The sequence below is a fragment of the Pseudophryne corroboree genome, chromosome 9 (genome assembly GCF_028390025.1).
Source record: "Pseudophryne corroboree isolate aPseCor3 chromosome 9, aPseCor3.hap2, whole genome shotgun sequence".
Lineage (NCBI taxonomy): Eukaryota > Metazoa > Chordata > Amphibia > Anura > Myobatrachidae > Pseudophryne > Pseudophryne corroboree.
Window position 1 is genome coordinate 75,646,655 of NC_086452.1, and position 22,638 is coordinate 75,669,292.

The 22,638-nt window shown below is 50.3% G+C and overlaps 1 protein-coding gene across 1 annotated transcript in view; it reads right to left on the reverse strand.

The window, feature by feature from the left end:
* LOC134957551 (vitamin D3 hydroxylase-associated protein-like) overlaps positions 1-18,002 on the reverse strand; it is a 119,721-nt gene extending 101,719 nt beyond the window's left edge. Inside the window, exons 1-3 of the mRNA XM_063939533.1 lie at positions 17,704-18,002; positions 13,294-13,407; positions 5,079-5,222 (exon numbers count right to left, since the gene is read on the reverse strand). Coding sequence (XP_063795603.1) covers positions 5,079-5,222; positions 13,294-13,407; positions 17,704-17,919 — 474 coding nt within the window. The 5' untranslated portion in view covers positions 17,920-18,002. The remainder of the gene's footprint in view (positions 1-5,078; positions 5,223-13,293; positions 13,408-17,703) is intronic.
* Positions 18,003-22,638: the final 4,636 nt, after the last annotated feature.

Here is a 22,638-nt window from a genome sequence, read left to right on the forward strand (position 1 = left end):
AATGGCGCACAGCTGCAGTGCTGTGCGCTACCTTGTTGAAGACAGGACGTCTTCTGCCGCCGATTTTCCGGACCTCTTCTGCCTTCTGGCTCTGTAAGGGGGCCGGCGGCGCGGCTCTGGGACCCATCCAAGCTGGGCCTGTGATCGTCCCTCTGGAGCTAATGTCCAGTAGCCTAAGAAGACCAATCCACTCTGCACGCAGGTGAGTTCGCTTCTTCTCCCCTTAGTCCCTCGATGCAGTGAGCCTGTTGCCAGCAGGTCTCACTGAAAATAAAAAACCTAATCTAAAACTTTCACTAAGAAGCTCAGGAGAGCCCCTAGTGTGCACCCTTCTCGTTCGGGCACAGAGATCTAACTGAGGCTTGGAGGAGGGTCATAGGGGGAGGAGCCAGTGCACACCAGATAGTCCTAAAGTTTTCTTTAGATGTGCCCAGTCTCCTGCGGAGCCGCTATTCCCCATGGTCCTTACGGAGTCCCCAGCATCCACTTAGGACGTTAGAGAAATTTTAACATTTCTGGTCATCCACCTTTAGGGTATTTGACTATAAGAGGATATATTAGTCCGTGTGTGCCCACAATAGGGAATATCTTTTTTCTTCTAGTTTCATCATCTTCCTGTGCCCCAGAAGCACCAATCAGCGTCTCAGAGCGTTACTCGGGTATGAAAACACAGGTAATGACCGTTTCCACTTCACAATTACCCGGGTCATTACCGTGTTCAACCCAGGTAGCTATCCGGGTAGGATTCCAGGGTCACTCAACCAGTGTTGAGCCGTTTCCACTTACTAAAAACCCGTGTCGATGTGCGCCCCCGTGCAAAAACACGGGTAAATTTAGCTAGTGGAAAAGGGATGTAATACTGTGTACACACTGGACGATATATCTGCCGTACAATTGAACGGCTGATATATCGTTTACTGATAGGCGGATGTATACAAATGATATGGCTGAACAAAGGGGGTCATTCCGACCCGATCACTCGCTGCAGTTTATCGCAGCGCAGCGATCGGGTTGGATCTGCGCATGCGCCGGCCCATGCTGGACGGCCGAAGGCCATTGTTCCCTAGCGATCACCTCTGCCTGATTGACAGGAAGAGGCGGTCGCTGGGCGGGAGGGGGTTGGACGGCGGCGGTAAGCCACCGTTTAAGGGGCGCAGTCCGGCCAACGCAAGCTTGTTGAAGGGGGGGGGGGGGGTCAGCCGCTGCAACCCCGGCAGCTAAGAGGTTCTCCCGGCCAGCTGCAGGAGCTGCACTGGCCGGGAGTTACTCCTCAAAGGCAAAAGCATCACCACTGTGCGATGCTTTTGCATTTCTGCGGTGGGGGGGTGCAGCACTGGCATGCGGGGCGTCCCCCCGCATGTGTGTGTGCCTGATCGTATTTAGCACAGCTACGATCAACTCGGAATGACCCCCAAAGTCGTTCACAAACATATCGCGTCATCCCTGCAGCACAGCCGGTTCCCAATATGGGCCATCGTTCTGTGTGTATGGCCGACTCCAGATCACAGATAGGTCAGCCGCTGAGTGGTGGGCTGGATTATGTAAATATTACATTTACAGCGGGTTGGGGTGAGCTGTGCGGTGAGGAGGGGGCTAGGTCACAATGGTAGTACGTACCCCTGTGCGCACTGTGTATCCCATGTTCCAGAGTCGGCCAGGTCCCGTCATGTCCGGCTGCCTTGCCGCTGTTGCCAGTGGTCCTGCGAGCAGAGGCGCCACCTGGCAGCAACTGATCCCCTGACTGGGTATTACCAGTGCCGTCGCCGCCGGGAGTCAGGAGCCGGCAGGCAACAGCACTGCTGGGAAGGTGTGGGATTTGTGCAGGTAATGTGTGGTCCGGCTGGTGGGGTGCAGATGATGAGCACCTGTCTGCGGGAGGTAGCCGCCGGTTGGAAGGAGGGAATGGGTGTGGAGCTTGCAATGTGATCATGGTGGGTGGGGGGAGGGAGGGGGCAGCAGTGTTAGGAGTGCGGGCGCTACTCCGGAAACCGTTGGGGGTGGTTTGGTGTTGACTGCAGGCGCTGGTGCTATGAACCACCAGTTAACCCATTAAGTTAAGGTGTTGTCAATTACCTTCCTTTGTGTCCTCCTGGGAGCAGCAGCTGTTCTTCACTGCAGCAGGTACACAAGGGTCACTGCTGTGATCATGGGGGGCCAGGTTGCTGTGCTGTGAGCATCAGAGGGTATGGATCGATAGCAGAAGCCCAGCATCGAATGGTTACTGGGCTGCCGACATCAAATCCAGCGATGCGATGGCACCAACTATCACATCGCAACCATCCAATGGTAGTACCATCGCGATCATAGCTTCAAGCATGCGCACAAGCTGGGCTACGGACACCACTTCCATGCATCCGTAGCTGAGAAATAACTGGGATCCCGGCACCCACGAGTGGGAATAGTCCCTGCTAATCAGTATGCCGACTGTCAGGATTCTCAGGGGGCAGGATGTAGCGGGAGGTGTTGTGACCGGCGGTTTTCTGACCCCCGGTCACATAACAACCATGGAAAGCTGCATTGGAAAGCTGAATCCGATGGCTGGAAACCATTGGATTCCCGCAATTCGATTGAAAAAGTATTTTCATTGGATTAAAAGCATTGATGGTTGCTAACCATCGGATTCCGATGTCCATCCCTATCAAAGGGGAATTGGTGTCAGTGCTGTGGCCATTGGGGGTGGGGGTGTATTGGTGCGGGTGCTGCTGCTTTGTGATTACCGGTTAGGAGGAGGGGGGTTTCTTAAAATTTACACTTACATAAAATGTTAGCATCCTCTCAACTTCAGTAATAAAATGGAAAGCTAATTAAATATAAGTAAAATTGCATGAGACTCATAGTCGAGAGTCAGGGAAAGGAGCCCTCTGGAGCATGAATTGTCATCCAGCACTTGGGTACATATAACAGCGCTATGTCCTCGCGTGCACACAGCCCATGGCAGAGACTGTGCAAATGAAAGGACCCGTTTGAACGTCAGATAAGAGAGACTCAATCATATTCCACTTGACATACAAAAGGGGACAATGGGGAAAGCTGGCGACAAACAATGTAGAAATACAACAGGCCTGCAATAGCACATCAGGGGGTTAATTCAGTAAGGATAGCAAATTCTGCTGAGATCGCATGCTGGGGGCCGCCCATTGCTGGGCAAGGCCGCACAGCATGCTGACCGGAGCCATCTTACCCATAGCGGCGGCGGCTGCTTGTGACATCACGCAGTCGCCGCGATCACGCCCACGACACGCCCTTGTTCGCACCACCTCGCCCGCACAACGCTCGTCTCCTCCCTGGAAACAGAGCATTGCCGTCGCGCCCCAGACACAGACAGTGGAAGAAGAAAAAAAAAGACAGAAAAGAAAGCCGTATTTCCTTTACTTGTGTGCTCTTTAGAAGGCCAGCCCATTAAGTAAATTGCAGGAATATTTGGCACATTTCATGATGACGATCTGCCAGTGTGTATGGAGGAAAGATTCATTGTCCAATGTTAACAACAGCTATATCTGCAGATGGCAGTGGTGGTTGGTCAGTGTGTACCCAGCTTAAAGGAGAGTCTTATTGTGCATGGAAGGGCATTCCACAGAGTAAGTGCAGCCCGAAGAAAGTCCTGCAATCGTGAATGGGAGCGAATAATGAGTGTGGATGAGACGTAGATCTTTTGAGATAAGAGATGTACATAGGTGTAGTTTGGTCAATGGCCGTGTGTGTGAGTAAAAGTATTTTATATGGAATACGGTAGAATACAGGTAAGCAATGGAAAGACTGACATAGTGGATCCTCAGATGATGAACGTCTAGCGAGGAAGATCAGCCTTGCAGCTGCATTTAGAATGGATTGTAGTGGTGAGAGTCTCTTCTTGGTGAGACCAGTAAGAAGACTATTGCAATAATCAATGCAGGAGATGAGAGCATGGATTAGAGCAGGCATGTCCAAACTGCGGCCCTCCAGCTGTTGAGAAACTACACATCCCAGCATGCCCTGACACAGCTGTAGCATTCTCTGACAGCAAAACTGTGTCAGGGCATGCTGGGATATGTAGTTTCACAACAGCTGGAGGGCCGCAGTTTGGGCATGCCTGGAGTAGAGTGTTTGCTGTGTCTTGTGTAAGGTATGGTCGTATTTTGGATGTTTTTTAGATGCATGTAACATGATTTTGAGACAAGATTGAGATGGTTGGGAACAGGGGATAGTTCAGAGTCAAGGATGACACCTAGGTAGCGAGCTTGTGGGGTAGGATTGATGGTAGAGTTCTCAACAGTGATATAGATATCAGGTGGTGACAAATCTGGGGAGGATAGGTAGATTAGGGTATTATCTGCATACAGATGATACTGAAATCAAAAAGAGCTGATTAGTTTGCAAAGAGATGAGGTATAGACTGAGAAAAGCAGAGGACCTAAGACTGAGCCTTGTGGTACTCCAACTGATAAAGGTAGCAAAGAGGAGGTGGATTCAGAGAAGCAGATACTGGGCGGGATATACTAAGGGAAAAATGCGTTAACACCCCCCGTTTTACCGCATTTTCAATTGTACCAAGACCCGGCTGCCCACGTATCGTCGAAGAGGGTATCGCCATCTGTTTATGGCGATAGCCTATGGGCTTCTTTCCGCAACCCGTCGCCCCCCTTCCCCCCCCTCACCTGTGTCCTGGCAGCCTCCTTGTTCGGCTCCACGATCCCCCACCTCCTCCTCCCCCGCAACACAGCCCCTTTGTCCTTCCGGCTGCAGGGGGAAGGAGGAGGAGCCCAGGGACTCCCAGCACACGTCACCACCCGGTACCGGGAGGTGACAGGGACCCCCGGAGGCTCCTGCACACCCTCTTCTCTGGACCACCAGGGATCGCAGGGGCCCCTGGCATCGTACTGCGATACTAATCGCATATGTTAATACATATGCGATTAGCATCATTCCGATGACCGGCAGTGGCTCGCGATCACTGTTAGTACATCCCTCCCAGTGATGTAATCCTGTATAACCAAATCTGTATTTTTAATTTTGCGTCTACTTAGTGATCATGGATCATATAAAAATGCATCACAAAATTACATTTTTCTTGTAGCTGAAATGGGCCTGAACCTTAATACCTTGTAGTCAAAGTTGTCCTTCAGGCTGATGGGGACCCCATAGAGAGGACCTTTGGTGGTCTGTTCTCCGAGTCTCGCCAGATGGGCCTCACACTCCGGCAGATAGTCTGTGATGCAGTTTAGCTCATGAGTCACATCCAGGGCCTGTGAATATGTCATATGGTCAGACATCCCGTAATCTGCTGCACATCATTAATCACCCGGACACACAGAGAAACCGATCTGTCTCATAAATGGAGTCAGAATGACAGAGAGCGGGGCTATTCAACATGTGGCCCTCCAGCTGGTGTGGAATTACACATCTCAGCATGCTCTGCCAAAGATTTAGCATGCCCTAATGACAAGACTGTAGCATGGCATGCTGGGATGTGTAGTTTCACAGCGGCTGGGTGGCTGCATGTTACATACACCTGACATAGGGTAATAATATGCTAGACACAAGTTACAGAGGAAGCAGCAGGTGTAATTACACATACAGCACCTGTTATTCTGCCCCAGCCTGCACAACATGGTTATTATTCTAACAAGGTGATATTAGACAAGGTAACTTCCAATGAGTAAGCTGGGAGTACTCACCGTATAAGAGAGGGATAAAAAAATAAGAATTTACTTACCGATAATTCTATTTCTCATAGTCCGTAGTGGATGCTGGGGACTCCGAAAGGACCATGGGGAATAGCGGCTCCGCAGGAGACTGGGCACAAAAGTAAAAAGCTTTAGGACTACCTGGTGTGCACTGGCTCCTCCCCCTATGACCCTCCTCCAAGCCTCAGTTAGGATACTGTGCCCGGACGAGCGTACACAATAAGGAAGGATTTTGAATCCCGGGTAAGACTCATACCAGCCACACCAATCACACCGTACAACTTGTGATCTGAACCCAGTTAACAGCATGATAACAGAAGGAGCCTCCGAAAAGATGGCTCACAATAACAATAACCCGATTTTTGTAACAATAACTATGTACAAGTAATGCAGACAATCCGCACTTGGGATGGGCGCCAAGCATCCACTACGGACTATGAGAAATAGAATTATCGGTAAGTAAATTCTTATTTTCTCTAACGTCCTAGTGGATGCTGGGGACTCCGAAAGGACCATGGGGATTATACCAAAGCTCCCAAACGGGCGGGAGAGTGCGGATGACTCTGCAGCACCGAATGAGAGAACTCCAGGTCCTCCTCAGCCAGGGTATCAAATTTGTAGAATTTAGCAAACGTGTTTGCCCCTGACCAAGTAGCTGCTCGGCAAAGTTGTAAAGCCAAGACCCCTCGGGCAGCCGCCCAAGATGAGCCCACTTTCCGTGTGGAATGGGCTTTTACAGATTTTGGCTGTGGCAGGCCTGCCACAGAATGTGCAAGCTGAATTGTACTACAAATCCAACGAGCAATCGTCTGCTTAGAAGCAGGAGCACCCAGCTTGTTGGGTGCATACAGGATAAACAGCGAATCAGATTTTCTGACTCCAGTCGTCCTGGAAACATATATTTTCAGGGCCCTGACTACGTCCAGCAACTTGGAATCCTCCAAGTCCCTAGTAGCCGCAGGCACCACAATAGGCTGGTTTAAGTGAAAAGCTGAAACCACCTTAGGGAGAAATTGAGGACGAGTCCTCAATTCTGCCCTGTCCGTATGAAAAATTAGGTAAGGGCTTTTATAGGATAAAGCCGCCAACTCTGAGACACGCCTGGCTGAAGCCAGGGCTAACAGCATTACCACTTTCCATGTGAGATATTTTAAGTCCACAGTGGTGAGTGGTTCAAACCAATGTGATTTTAGGAATCCCAAAACTACATTGAGATCCCAAGGTGCCACTGGAGGCACAAAAGGAGGCTGTATATGCAGTACTCCCTTGACAAACGTCTGAACTTCAGGAACAGAAGCCAGTTCTTTTTGGAAGAATATTGACAGGGCCGAAATTTGAACCTTAATGGACCCTAATTTGAGGCCCATAGACAGTCCTGTTTGCAGGAAATGCAGGAAACGACCCAGTTGAAATTCCTCTGTAGGGGCCTTCCTGGCCTCGCACCACGCAACATATTTACGCCAATTACGGTGATAATGTTGTACGGTTACATCCTTCCTGGCTTTGATCAGGGTAGGGATGACTTCATCCGGAATGCCTTTTTCCTTCAGGATCCGGCGTTCAACCGCCATGCCGTCAAACGCAGCCGCGGTAAGTCTTGGAACAGACATGGTCCCTGCTGGAGCAGGTCCTTTCTTAGAGGTAGAGGCCACGGGTCTTCCGTGAGCATCTCTTGAATTTCCGGGTACCAAGTCCTTCTTGGCCAATCCGGAGCCACGAGTATAGTCTTTACTCCTCTCCTTCTTATGATTCTCAGTACTTTTGGTATGAGAGGAAGAGGAGGGAACACATACACTGACTGGTACACCCACGGTGTTACCCGAGCGTCCACAGCTATTGCCTGAGGGTCCCTTGACCTGGCGCAATATCTGTCCAGTTTTTTGTTGAGGCGGGACGCCATCATGTCCACCTTTGGTTTTTCCCAACGGTTCACAATCATGTGGAAGACTTCTGGGTGAAGTCCCCACTCCCCCGGGTGAAGAACGTGTCTGCTGAGGAAGTCTGCTTCCCAGTTGTCCACTCCCGGAATGAACACTGCTGACAGTGCTATCACATGATTCTCCGCCCAGCGAAGAATCCTTGCCACTTCCATCATTGCCCTCCTGCTTCTTGTGCCGCCCTGTCTGTTTACGTGGGCGACTGCCGTGATGTTGTCCGACTGGATCAACACCGGCTGACCCTGAAGCAGAGGTCTTGCCTGACTTAGGGCATTGTAAATGGCCCTTAGTTCCAGGATATTTATGTGAAGTGACGTTTCCATGCTTGACCACAAGCCCTGGAAATTTCTTCCCTGTGTGACTGCTCCCCAGCCTCTCAGGCTGGCATCCGTGGTCACCAGGACCCAATCCTGAATGCCGAATCTGCGGCCCTCTAGGAGATGAGCACTCTGTAACCACCACAGGAGAGACACCCTTGTCCTTGGAGACAGGGTTATCCGCTGATGCATTTGAAGATGCGATCCGGACCATTTGTCCAGCAGATCCCACTGAAAAGTTCTTGCGTGGAATCTGCCGAATGGAATCGCTTCGTAAGAAGCCACCATCTTTCCCAGGACCCTTGTGCATTGATGTACTGACACTTGGCCTGGTCTTAGGAGGTTCCTGACTAGGTCGGATAACTCCTTGGCCTTCTCCTCCGGGAGAAACACCTTTTTCTGTACTGTGTCCAGAATCATCCCTAGGAACAGCAGACGTGTCGTCGGAATCAGCTGCGATTTTGGAATATTTAGAATCCATCCGTGCTGTCGTAGTACTACTTGAGATAGTGCTACTCCGACCTCTAACTGTTCTCTGGACCTTGCCCTTATCAGGAGATCGTCCAAGTAAGGGATAATTAAGACGCCTTTTCTTCGAAGAAGAATCATCATTTCGGCCATTACCTTGGTAAAGACCCGGGGTGCCGTGGACAATCCAAACGGCAGCGTCTGAAACTGATAGTGACAGTTCTGTACCACAAACCTGAGGTACCCTTGGTGAGAAGGGCAAATTGGGACATGGAGGTAAGCATCCTTGATGTCCAGAGACACCATATAGTCCCCTTCTTCCAGGTTCGCTATCACTGCTCTGAGTGTCTCCATCTTGAACTTGAACCTTTTTATGTAAGTGTTCAAGGATTTCAGATTTAAAATGGGTCTCACCGAGCCGTCCGGCTTCGGTACCACAAACAGCGTGGAATAATACCCCTTTCCCTGTTGTAGGAGGGGTACCTTGATTATCACCTGCTGGGAATACAGCTTGTGAATGGCTTCCAATACCGCCTCCCTGTCGGGGGGAGACGTTGGTAAAGCAGACTTCAGGAACCGGCGAGGGGGAGACGTCTCGAATTCCAATTTGTACCCCTGAGATACTACCTGCAGGATCCAGGGGTCCACTTGCGAGTGAGCCCACTGCGCGCTGAAATTCTTGAGACGGGCCCCCACCGTGCCTGAGTCCGCTTGTAAGGCCCCAGCGTCATGCTGAGGACTTGGCAGAAGCGGGGGAGGGCTTCTGTTCGTGGGAAGAGGCTGTCTGCTGCAGTCTTTTTCCCCTTCCTCTGCCCCGGGGCAGATATGAGTGGCCTTTTGCCCGCTTGCCCTTATGGGGACGAAAGGACTGAGCCTGAAAAGACGGTATCTTTTTCTGCTGCGAGGTGACTTGGGGTAAAAAGGTGGATTTTCCAGCCGTTGCCGTGGCCACCAGGTCCGATAGACCGACCCCAAATAACTCCTCCCCTTTATACGGCAATACTTCCATATGCCGTTTGGAATCCGCATCCCCTGACCACTGTCGCGTCCATAATCCTCTTCTGGCAGAAATGGACATCGCACTTACTCTTGATGCCAGAGTGCAAATATCCCTCTGTGCATCTCGCATATATAGAAATGCATCCTTTAAATGCTCTATAGTCAATAATATATTGTCCCTGTCCAGGGTATCAATATTTTCAGTCAGGGAATCCGACCAAGCCACCCCAGCACTGCACATCCAGGCTGAGGCGATTGCTGGTCGCAGTATAATACCAGTATGTGTGTATATACTTTTAAGGATATTTTCCAGCTTCCTATCAGCTGGTTCCTTGAGGGCGGCCGTATCAGGGGACGGTAACGCCACTTGTTTTGATAAGCGTGTGAGCGCCTTATCTACGCTAGGGGGTGTTTCCCAACGCGCCCTAACCTCTGGCGGGAAAGGGTATAATGCCAATAACTTTTTAGAAATTAGCAGTTTTTTATCGGGGGAAACCCACGCTTCATCACACACCTCATTTAATTCATCTGATTCGGGAAAAACTACGGGTAGTTTTTTCACACCCCACATAATACCCTTTTTTGTGGTACTTGTAGTATCAGAAATGTTCAAAACCTCCTTCATTGCCGTGATCATGTAACGTGTGGCCCTACTGGAAAATACGTTTGTTTCCTCACCGTCGACACTGGAGTCAGTGTCCGTGTCTGTGTCTGTATCGACCTGAGGTAACGGGCGCTTTAGAGCCCCTGACGGTGTTTGAGACGCCTGTACAGGTATTAACTGATTTGCCGGCTGTCTCATGTCGTCAACAGTGTTTTGTAAAGTGCTGACACTATCACGTAATTCTTTCCATAAGACCATCCAGTCAGGTGTCGACTCCCTAGGGGGTGACATCACTAACACAGGCAATTGCTCCGCCTCCACACCATTTTCCTCCTCATACATGTCGACACAACGTACCGACACACAGCACACACACAGGGAATGCTCTGATAGAGGACAGGACCCCACTAGCCCTTTGGGGAGACAGAGGGAGAGTTTGCCAGCACACACCAGAGCACTATATATATACAGGGATAACCTTATATACCGTAAGTGTTTTTCCCTAATATAGCTGCTGTATATATTTATATGCCAATTTAGTGCCCCCCCCTCTCTTGTTTTACCCTGTTTCTGTAGTGCAGGACTGCAGGGGAGAGTCAGGGAGCCTTCCTCCAACGGAGCTGTGAGGAAAAAATGGCGCCAGTGTGCTGAGGAGATAGGCTCCGCCCCTTTTTCGGCGGCCTTTCTCCCGCTTTTTTATGTAAAAATAGGCAGGGGTTAAATACATCCATATAGCCCAGGAGCTATATGTGATGTATTTTTTGCCAAAAAAGGTGTTTTTATTGCGTCTCAGGGCGCCCCCCCCCAGCGCCCTGCACCCTCAGTGACCGGAGTGTGAAGTGTGCTGAGAGCAATGGCGCACAGCTGCGGTGCTGTGCGCTACCTTAGTGAAGACAGGACGTCTTCTGCCGCCGATTTTCCGGACCTCTTCAGTCTTCTGGCTCTGTAAGGGGGACGGCGGCGCGGCTCCGGGACCCATCCATGGCTGGGCCTGTGATCGTCCCTCTGGAGCTAATGTCCAGTAGCCTAAGAAGCCCAATCCACTCTGCACGCAGGTGAGTTCGCTTCTTCTCCCCTTAGTCCCTCGATGCAGTGAGCCTGTTGCCAGCAGGTCTCACTGAAAATAAAAAAACCTATTTAAACTTTTACTCTAAGCAGCTCAGGAGAGCCACCTAGATTGCACCCTTCTCGTTCGGGCACAAAATCTTAACTGAGGCTTGGAGGAGGGTCATAGGGGGAGGAGCCAGTGCACACCAGGTAGTCCTAAAGCTTTTTACTTTTGTGCCCAGTCTCCTGCGGAGCCGCTATTCCCCATGGTCCTTTCGGAGTCCCCAGCATCCACTAGGACGTTAGAGAAATAATAATAATAATAATAATAATAATAAAAAAAATGTATCTAAATGTGCTTTAACACGGTCTGCCTTTTTGGCACAAGAAGCTTGTATTTTTTCTCTCACAAATGGGCTGGGCAGCCTTATGTAATGCTTTCAGGTATCAATTTACCATGTATCAATGATTTAACCAAAAAAAGAGAGGGACAGTGGACACAGTTGGAAAGGGCTGTGTGGTCAGCCACACAACAGCCCCACAGCAGCCACGGAGGAGCCACACAGCAGCCAGGATGTAGCTGCTGTCCAGGGAGGAGCCACACAGCAGCCAGGGGAGCCAGGGAGGTGCCACACAGCAGCCAGGATGTAGCTGCTGTCCAGGGAGGAGCCACACAGCAGCCAGGGGAGCCAGGGAGGTGCCACACAGCAGCCAGGGGAGCCAGGGAGGTGCCACACAGCAGCCAGGGGAGCCAGGGAGGTGCCACACAGCAGCCAGGGAGGTGCCACACAGCAGCCAGGGGAGCCAGGGAGGTGCCACACAGCAGCCAGGGGAGCCAGGGAGGTGCCACACAGCAGCCAGGGAGGTGCCACACAGCAGCCAGGGAGGTGCCACACAGCAGCCAGGGGAGCCAGGGAGGTGCCACACAGCAGCCAGGATGTAGCTGCTGTCCAGAGAGGAGCCACACAGCAGCCAGGGGAGCCAGGGAGGTGCCACACAGCAGCCAGGGGAGCCAGGGAAGTGCCACACAGCAGCCAGGGGAGCCAGGGAGGTGCCACACAGCAGCCAGGGGAGCCAGGGAGGTGCCACACAGCAGCCAGGGGAGCCAGGCAGGTGCCACACAGCAGCCAGGGAGGTGGCACACAGCAGCCAGGGAGGTGGCACACAGCAGCCAAGGGAGCCAGGGAGGTGCCACACAGCAGCCAGGGGTAAAAGAAGGAGAAGCCAGGGAGCCAAGGAATTACACACAATTGGCCTAATTCAGTAAGGATAGCAAATTCTGCTAATTAGCAGAATTTGCTATCCTTTGGATCGCATGCTGGGGGCCGCCCATCGCTGGGCAAGGAGGCTGACCGGAGCCTCCCCCACTTCAACAAGCAGAAATTGCGAAGCGTTCGCAATTTCTGCTTGTTAGCAGAAACTGTGGAAGCCTTCTGCTGGCACAGCTTAGCTGCAGGAGACTCTTCCTGATCGGCTGCGTGACGTCACACGCAGCCGCGATCACGCCCCTGTCCAGCCGCCTCCGCCCCCCGTTCGGCCGCAACCGCAATGCTCTGTCTCTTTCCTGGACTGACAGACCCTGATTGACAGGCAGAGGCGATCGCATTTTCTGCGCTTATTGGCCCTCATTCCGAGTTGTTCGCTCGCAAGCTGCTTTTAGCAGCTTTGCACACACTAAGCCGCCGCCTACTGGGAGTGAATCTTAGCATAGTAAAATTGCGAACGAAAGATTAGCACAATTGCGAATAGACACTTCTTAGCAGTTTCTGAGTAGCTCCACACTTACTCTGCCACTGCGATCAGTTCAGTCAGTTTCGTTCCTGGTTTGACGTCACAAACACTCCCAGCGTTCGCCCAGACACTCCCCCGTTTCTTCAGACACTCCCGCGTTTTTCCCAGAAACGGCAGCGTTTTTTCACACACTCCCATAAAACGGCCAGTTTCCGCCCACAAACACCCACTTCCTGTCAATCACATTACGATCACCAGAACGAAGAAAAATCCTTGTTATGCCGTGAGTAAAATTCCTAACTGCATAGCAAATTTACTTGGCGCAGTCGCAGTGCGAACATTGCGCATGCGCAATTAGCGGAAAATCGCTGCGATGCGAAGAAAATTACCGAGCGAACAACTCGGAATGACCACCATTGCCATCCAACCTGAATTAGGCCCAGTAGCCAGAGACACAGGGATGAGCACACAGCCGGCAGAGAGCAAGTGATGAGCTACAGATCCAGGCTATTACAGGGATCACTCACTTTGCTCATGTAGGTGTGAAGAACAGTCTCTGGTGAGAGTGTCCCCTCCCTCAGTCTCTCCGAGAGCTCTGCCAGAGACAGGGACAGTATTTCTGATGGATTCGCTACAGGATGCTGAAATGAGAAAACAGCATTTCACATGACAATAGGAACTAATATAGAAGGAGTATCATAGATCAACCATTCACACATAGGGCCTCTCTTTACCCAATATTTCATTATATTACGCAGTTTCTGAGCAGTTGTTGCAAATGGAGATTCAGACGTAAATAGCTATAAATCGCAGCATGAACCTGAAAAATGTCATTATATTTATCAAACATCAGTTGGGCCAAGCAGTGAATATGGGAGTTCTGGCTATTTTGCCAGAGAAACAACTAGCCAGAACTTTCAAATATGGGCAGCTAATAGGGCAGCGAGGTGGGGGTTAATGAGGGTATCCGGATTGTAGATAGACAGACTGTCAAAGGGTCGACACAAGATGGTCGACAGGGTCAAAAGGTTGACAAGTGTTTTTTCTTGATTTTTCTGGTCAGCGTAAGACACTTGTGGATAGTTAGGGTTGGGCTGTCGGAGGGGACAGTTATGGTTAGACACTTGGGGATAGTTAGGGTTGGGCTGTCGTAGGGGACAGTTATGACTAGACACTTGGGGATAGTTAGGGCTAGGCTGTCGGAGGGGACTGTTAGGGTTAGACACTTGGGGATAGTTAAGGTTAGGCTGTCGGAGGGGACTGTTAGGATTAGACACTTGGGGATAGTTAGGGTTAGGCTGTCGGAGGGGACTGTTAGGGTTAGACACTTGGGGAGGGTTAGGGTTGGGCTGTCGGAGGGGACTGTTCGGATTAGACACTTGGGGATAGTTAGGGTTAGGCTGTCGGAGGGGACTGTTCGGATTAGACACTTGGGGAGGGTTAGGGTTGGGCTGTCGGAGGGGACTGTTAGGATTAGACACTTGGGGATAGTTAGGGTTAGGCTGCCGGAGGGGACTGTTAGGGTTAGACACTTGGGGATAGTTAGGGTTAGACACTTGGGGGAGGGTTAGGCTGTCGGAGGTGACAGTTACGATTAAACACTTGGGGAGGTTTAGGGCTAGGCTGTCGGAGGGGACTGTTAGGGTTAGACACTTGGAGGAGGGTTAGGGTTAGGCTGTCGGAGGGACAGTTACAGTTAGACACTTGGGGATAGTTAGGGTTAGGCTGTCGGAGGGGACAGTTACAGTTAGACACTTGGGGATAGTTAGGGTTAGGCTGCCGGAGGGGACTGTTAGGGTTAGACACTTGGGGATAGTTAGGGTTAGGCTGTCGGACGAGACAGTTACAGTTAGACACTTGGGGACAGTTAGGGCTAGGCTGTCGGAGGGGACTGTTAGGGTTAGACACTTGGGGGAGGGTTAGGGTTAGAATTAAGCTTAAAATAACAAAGACAAAACATATGTTGACCTTTTCTGTGTCGACCTTTTGAACATGTTGACCTTTCAACCATCTCGGCCATTTAACTATCGACCTTTTGGTGTTGATCTATTGACTGTCCATGTACTATCTATCCTTCAATCCACATGCTTTAATGAGAGAAACTGATTGGTATCGGAGAGGAAGGGGTTAATGACAAAGTGATGACTGTCAGAACGGCAGGTGTTAGTAACAGACAGTGAAGGTTATCATTGAGACAGTAGATAATTCGAAAAACTGATACGTATCAGAGCAGCAGGGGTTAACAAGCGACACTGAAGGGTGTCAGAGACACGTGGGTTAATGAAAGAAACTGTTTCAGATCAGAGAGGCAGGGGTTAATGAGAGATTAAAAGAGGGTCGTGTTATTCATAAACACTGATGGGCATCACAGAGGGAGGGGTTAATTAGAGACACTGATCAGTATCAAAGAGGAAGGGGTTAATGAGCAATAATAATGGATATCATATAGGAACAGGTGAATGATAGTGATGGGTATCAAAGAGGAAGGGTTAATGAGCAATTTTAATGGATATCATATAGGAACAGGTGAATGATAGTGATGGGTATACGAGAGGCGGGAGTTAAGAAGAGATGAGTATCAGAGAGGCATGGGTTAAGGATAGACAGTGATGGATATCAGAGAGACATGGATTAAGGAGAGACAGTGAGAGATATCAGAGAGGAATGGGTTAAGGAGAGACAGTGATGGATATTAGAGAGGCATGGGGTAAGGAGAGACAGTGATAGATATCAGAGAGGCATGGGTTAAGGAGAGACAGTGATGGATATTAGAGAGGCACGGGTTAAGGAGAGACAGTGAGAGATATCAGAGAGGAATGGGTTAAGGAGAGACAGTGATGGATATTAGAGAGGCATGGGTTAAGGAGAGACAGTGATGGATATTAGAGAGGCATGGGTTAAGGTGAGACAGTGAGAGATATCAGAGAGGAATGGGTTAAGTTAAGGAAACAGTGACAGATATCAGAGCAGGTTTATGAAATAAACTGATGTGTACCTGAGAGGAAGGAATTAATAAAAGATATTGATGGGTACCAGACACGCAAGGGTTAATGATAGTATGGGTATCAGATGTGTGTGTTGATGGGACATACTTATGGGTATCTGAAAGACCGGGGTTAATGAGAGTCAGTAGTGGGTATCAGAGGTAAGGGTTAATAAATGAGTGGGGCAGTTGTCATACAGGCAGTGTCGGACTGGGGCATGAAGGGACCGAGGAAATGCAGTGGTAGGTGCCCATGTTTAGGGCTGTGGCCAGTCTCCAGACGGGGTGAGACCAGCTGCCACAGAGCCTTGGTAACCATTATATAGGGCATTGTCTGGACCCCTTGATAAATTTATATAGTAAATACTGCTAGTGCATAATGATAATGTAGGTGTGGTATGGAAGGTCGACAGTAACTAGGTCAACAGGGTCTTTAGGTCGACAGGTCAAAAGGTCGACATGTGTTTTTTTAATGTTTTTTTTTGTGTCGTTCTCTTCGAAGAGTGACCCGGGAACCCCAATTAGTGCACCATGTTCGCTCGCCATGCTTCGGGCAAGGTGCCTCGCTCTACTACCGCTTCGCTCGGCACAGGTTACCGTTCCAATCTTAGTCCATGTGGACCGTTAAGTATGAAAACATTAAAAAAAAGAAAAAAAATTGTGAAAAACTCATGTCGACCTAGAGACCCTGTCTACCTATAGTGGTCGACCTAGAGACCGGATCCCTGATAATGTACCAGACTAATAACAGCAGTGCACTGTAGGGAATATACTATAGTCCTGTGTAGTATAATATGACATATGTATAATTCATTTGCACAGTCTGGAACCTGATCCCTAGAGAAGGAGGTGGGGAGGGGGGGCTGGCAGTGGGGCCCACCGGTGGTTTCCCTTGTACCCCTGTGGGACAATCCAACCCTGCAAACAGGTAGCAAATGTAATGCCCCACCCCTGCTGTCTGATACCAGGGCAGTATCCGTGCCAGGCATAACACCGTACCAGACGGCAGTGTCAGGGTCAGTCCAGGGCGTGGATACAGAGATTACACATAGACGCGGCACCCAGGTTATCAAGATGAGCCGAGTCAGCAGGAATTGTATAAATGTTAAACACTCCGAGTTTCTATAGAGCAAAGTCTGTAAAACTGACCCAGACAGGAGCCACGAGGCACATCCACAGTTATAATACACAGGAACTACAGGGAGTAGGTTACCACATATAAATAAAAATGCACAATGCACCTGTGATCTGTAAAGTGCCCGTCTGAGCTAGGTAGAATAGAAGAAGACAACAATAAGGCACCCAGACACTGGGTAGTTCACTTACTAGAGAGGTGAGGACGCACAGATTAAGGGTCGTTCCTTGATGTAAAGGGGGTCATTCTATAATTGATATGCCAATATAGTATAAACTCTTGTAAGTAATAACTGTATGATGGGTCCTGATGTCATCGCTGATACCTGGCCTCGTTTTCATTACTTGAATAATGACATTAGGAAATGTGAGTCCGGGATGCGTGTAGCATTCCAGCACTGGGGATGGCGGCAGTCATATCTGGAATACTGCGACATCCTGAGGGTATCGGGCACCCTGTTAGGGTTAGGACCTGGGGTGAGTGTGTGTGTGTGTGTGTGTGTGTGTGTAAATGTACAATACATATATATATATATATATACATACATACACACACACACACACACACACATATATATATATATATATATATATACACACACACATACATACAAACAAACATTGTGTGTGTGTGTGTGTGTGTGTGTGTGTGTGTGTGTGTGTGTGTGTGTGTGTGTGTGTGTGTGTATATAAAACATGAGCTATATATTGTCATATAACATACTACAGTGATATATTACACCTGCAGTATAATGTTACACTATATTAGACGGATCTAATAGGACAGTCTTGCACTTGCACTTGTCCTCCCATAACAGACCTGTGCGGACAGGCGGCTGGCAGCTCTCTCCATCCGGCCTAAGGCTCCGTCCCTTCTCCCACGAGCATGTGCTATCCTCTGCCGGATCCTCCTCTTGGTCACCCAGCGGGACAGGAGCAGCAGAGACCCGGCAGAGCAGCCGAAGAGGAGGCACAGGACCCGGGGGTCACGGAGATCCATAGCGGGCACCTTCTCCATAGCGGGCACCTTCTCCATAGTTGACGTGCGCTTGTGCAGTCACACAATGCGATCAGCGTGAACAGATCTGCGCGTAGGGATTGCTACCCATGATCCATCGATGATTATTTTATTTTTTTTATGTTAGTGGTTTTACCATTCGATGGTGGCATCCCGATGTTTGTCACCATCAAATGGTAATTATTCGATGGTGTAGCGATGGTTCACTGTTTTTTTATTTTTTATTCTCGAGAGCTGCACTGTTCCTGGCTCCGTCCTGGCTGCTGCGTGTCTGCTTCAGAGCATCTTGGGTTCGTTGGAGGATGTCTCTGCAACTCTGGGGGTCATTCTGACCCGTTCGCTCGCTGCTTTTTGTCGCAGCCGAGCGAACGGGTCCCTACTGCGCATGCAGGCAGAGGCGAGCGCTGCGTGGGAGGGGGCGGAATGGCGGCGTTTGGCCGCCGTTTCGTGTGAGCGGTCCAGCCACGCCGGGTGGGCCGTAGTGGCTGCGTGACGTCACACGCAGCGGCTGCGGGCCAGGGAGCGATGAGTAGCTCCTGGGCAGCACGCTAAAGCTGCGCTGGCCGGGAGCTACTCTTGAAGTGCAAAGGCATCGCCGCTGTGAGATGCCTTTGCACTTCTGCGTGGGGGGGGGGGGGGTGGCTGCACTGACATGCGGGGCGGTCTAGCCCTGTGCTGGGTGTCCCCCAGTGACGTGCGGTGGGGTGAGGCAGGTGAGGCCGAGCCTTTCCTGTCATACTAACGTTTGTGCCAGCGTTTTGACTGTATAAAGTATATGAAAAATACAAAGAATTTGTTTGAAATATCTTCTTTGCATTCTAATAATTTTTATAGACAAAACTCTGGAGTAAAAAGTCTATGGCAGGGGAGGCAGTGCCTCACCTGCTTATCTACTCCGCACATCTCTGATCAAAACTCACCAAATCTCCAGGAGTTTATACTGCTACACCTGTATACAACGCCCAGACAGTGGCGGATCTTGCCACGGGCAAGCGGTACTTTTGCCCGGGGCGCCGCCTTCCGGACGGCGACGGCGCCATCCGGAGGGCGCCGCACCAGGGCAAGATCCGCCACTGTGCCCCCCGCAGTGCCCTGCTGTGCCCCCCCCCCCCCGCTTTGAAAGGAACCAGACGCGTAGCGTCTAGTTTCCCTTCATTGAGAGGACCTTAGTTGTGCGGTGCGCGTGCGCGATGACGTCATCGCGCACCGCACAGCAAAGGTCCTCTCCATGAAGGGAAACTAGACTCTACGGTCTAGTTTCCCTTCATGTAGAGGACCTTTGATGTGCGATGCACGATGACGTCATCGCGCACCGCACAGCATAGTGGCACAGACACTAGGGGTCATAATTGACCTCTAGTGTCTATGCTGTTCTATGGGAGAGACGTAATAACGTCTCTCCCATAGATCGAAGAGAGGAGAGGAGAAGAGCGGCGCCGCCGGCGGAGGGGGTCTGCAGCGGTCTGTATCAGGAACGGGGATGGTAAGTATACTTTTTTTTTATTTAATTTTTTCTTTCAGCGTCGTGACCACGCCCCCATTTGAAGCCACGCCCCTATATTTTGCCCGGGGCGCCACAAGGCCAAGAACCGGCCCTGTGCCCAGATGTACGTTTTGGCTCATATATTACGTGTAAATCTGGCTCTGGTGCTAGCCAGTGCCTCCTGAGATATTTAGCTCACCGCACGTCCCTGGACTGTCCCCCCGCATGTCAGTGTCAATGATCGTAGCTGTGCTAAATTTAGCACAGCTATGATCAACTAGGAATGACCCCCTCTGTCTGCCTCAGACCTGACTGCTCTCTGATGATTCCTCCCCTCTCTAGGCTGCAACTAGGCAACAGGTCACTAAACTAGCTCTGATTGGTTCTCACTACCTCAGAGCGCCAATCAGAGTGCAGCCCTCGCCCCTGCAGCAGCCAGCTAGCTAGCTGTACAGCTCATGAGGCCAGTGGCGGAACTGTGGGAGGCAGTGGAGTCGGCTGCCGCCGGGCTCCTGGCCACAAGGGGGCACATCTCCTCCCCTGCCTGACGATCGCTCGCTGCTATTGCAGACGGAGGAGCTGTGTCAGTGACACGGAAGCTGCCTCCTGTGTATACACTGGCACTGGCTGCAGCTAGGGGGAGCTCCAGAGCGCAGCTCCTCCTGGGCCCTGCCAGTTAAGCAAGCCAGCCTGGAGAAGCTCTCTGTTCCTCTCTCAGTCTGATGGTAGCCAAAGGTAGGCACTGTGTGGGGGGTGCGGGAGAGGTGTAGATGGGGGTGCTGGGGGAACTTTAATAAATGTTGGAAGCACTGTGTTTTGTGTGTGCATGTTTTTAAGTGAGGTGCGTGTGTGTGTGTGTGTGTGTGTGTGTGTGTGTGTGTGTGTGTGTGTGTGTGTGTGTGTGTGTGTTTTTAAGGAAAGTTGTGTGTTCAAGTAAAATAGGCATGTGTGTGAGAGGCATGTGTGTGTGTGAGTGGCATGTGTGTGTGTAAGTGAGAGGCATGTGTGTGTGTAAGTGAGTGGCATGTGTGAGTGTAAGTGAGTGGCATGTGTGTGAGAGGCATGTGTGTGTGTAAGTGAGTGGCATGTGTGTGAGAGGCATGTGTGTGTGTAAGTGAGTGGCATGTGTGTGAGTGGCATGTGTGTGAGAGGCATGTGTGTGAGTGGCATGTGTGTGAGAGGCGTGTGTGTGTGTGTGTGTGTGTGTGTGTGTGTGTGTGTTGTCAAAGTCAGAAAAATATCTCTACACACACTGCCATATTTGCACCTCATACTGGTCCGCGCTGCGCATGCGTACGCTCTCCCGTACGTGCGCATACTCACAGTCGCGGGCACCCGCAGGCGCATGGTATGCGTATTTACGGTAGAGTTTATGTAATCGTAGCGTGCGACTCATTCGTTACATATTTTCACTAATAATGTATTTTGTAGATCATGGTCCCTTTGATAGATACTGAAAGTTTAGTTAACATAGCATGTTCCTGAACAGAGAGATCCCTCTTTGTATTGTACGAAGGGTCTAACAGGGGTCATACAGTAGTGTTTGGTACCCATCGGAAGAGTATTTAAATAGCAATATTCCGGTGTTGGTTTGGAGCGGATTGATCGCTCGTGCGAATAGTTATGGACATAAGAAGTTTATGTCCATTTACTATTATTTGTTCTTACTTAGTCATGCGGCGGGAAACCCAGTATCCCACCCACCTGGACAGTTGGAAACAGTCACAGCCCACCTGTATGAATCAACCTATGACCTTTTGTTATAATGCGAAGCCGAATTCCTGTGTCCAATGAACAATGAGATTGTAGGGACCATTGAATTGTATTGTGTGTGGGGCATAAATAGGCAGGCCGACCGTATCCAGTACACACTCTCTCTTCAACGGTTCTCATTGCTGATAATCGGGAGCTGGATATCGAGGCGCATGCGATCGTTTCCCCTTGTGCGTAAGTGTTTCTCCGCAATCATATTGTCTTGATGTTATTGTGAGCCATATCTCTCTCTCTCTCTCTCTCTCTTCTATTTCTCCCGTATTTTTCCCTTAATTGTATTGTATTGTATTTCCTGTGTAGTTATCTGGTTAGTTAGTCTATGTTATATTGTAGTGTATGCTTTGTACTGTGATTCTTTTGCAAGTATAATAGTCATAATACATAATAGGTTTTGGACCCTAAGCCCAGGTATCTGTGTATTTCTTATAGTGTTAAGTATTCCCTGAGCGTCGGTGACGCTCAAGCAGCTTTGTAGTTAATCAGGTTACACCAGGTTGCACTTACACTCTGTCACCACACTAAGGTTTACTGTATATTTCGTTGTTAAAGGTATAGATATAAAGGTTTAACGTTATAAGCGTCTGCACCGCTGGTGATCTCCTCGTGGTCCCGAGCGTCCGCTACGCTATAGCGAATCATTACGTTAGTCGGCAGCCAATAGCGTGCCTGCCTGTGATCTCTGGGCCGTAAGCGAACGTGACGCTTGAGCGTCTCGACTACGGTTGAGCGATCGTTACGCAACTTGCGTACCCTTACGGTACTTCTTACGTAGATAGCGTACAGTGTTCTTAGACCTCTTAAAGTGTTTTATATACGATAAATATTTAGCTTTATCAGTGTGTGTGTGTGTGTAAGTGAGAGGTATGTGTGTGAGAGGCAAGGATTAAAGGAGGCACACACCTGGTCTGGGTACACGCTACCTTACAAATATATGGAGGGGTGTCTGTTTCTGAATGTGTGTGTGTGAGAGGCGTGTGTGTGTGTGAGGCATGTGTGTGTTTTTAAGTGGAGGCGTGTGTGTGTGTGTGTGTGTGTGTGTGTGTGTGTGTGTGTGTGTGTGTGTGTGTGTGTGTGAATGCGGCGTGTGTGTGTTTTTAAGTGAAGGAGGCGTGTGTGTGTGTGTGTGTGTGTGTGTGTGTGTGTGTGTGTGTGTAAGAGGCATGTGTGTTTTTAAGTGAAAGCAGCGTGTTTTTTTAAGTGAATGAGGCGTTTGTGTATTTTTTTTATATATATCTAGTGTTCGCGCTAGGTGTCTTTCACAGGGCGCTGCGCCCTGCCCCTTTTTTAGACAGCTGAATCCCGCCCCGGCCCGTTTTTGTGCGCCCTGCCACCCCGCCGTTTGCTGCCCGCCGGACCTCGCCACGCCGCCGGACCCAGTCGTGCGCTGCCCGACCGGGTAAGCACATGAGAGTCCCCCACGGCCCGCCCCGCTCGTCCGTAGCTGTCAGCCGCCACTGTCTCAGCCTTGCGCTGACACAGTG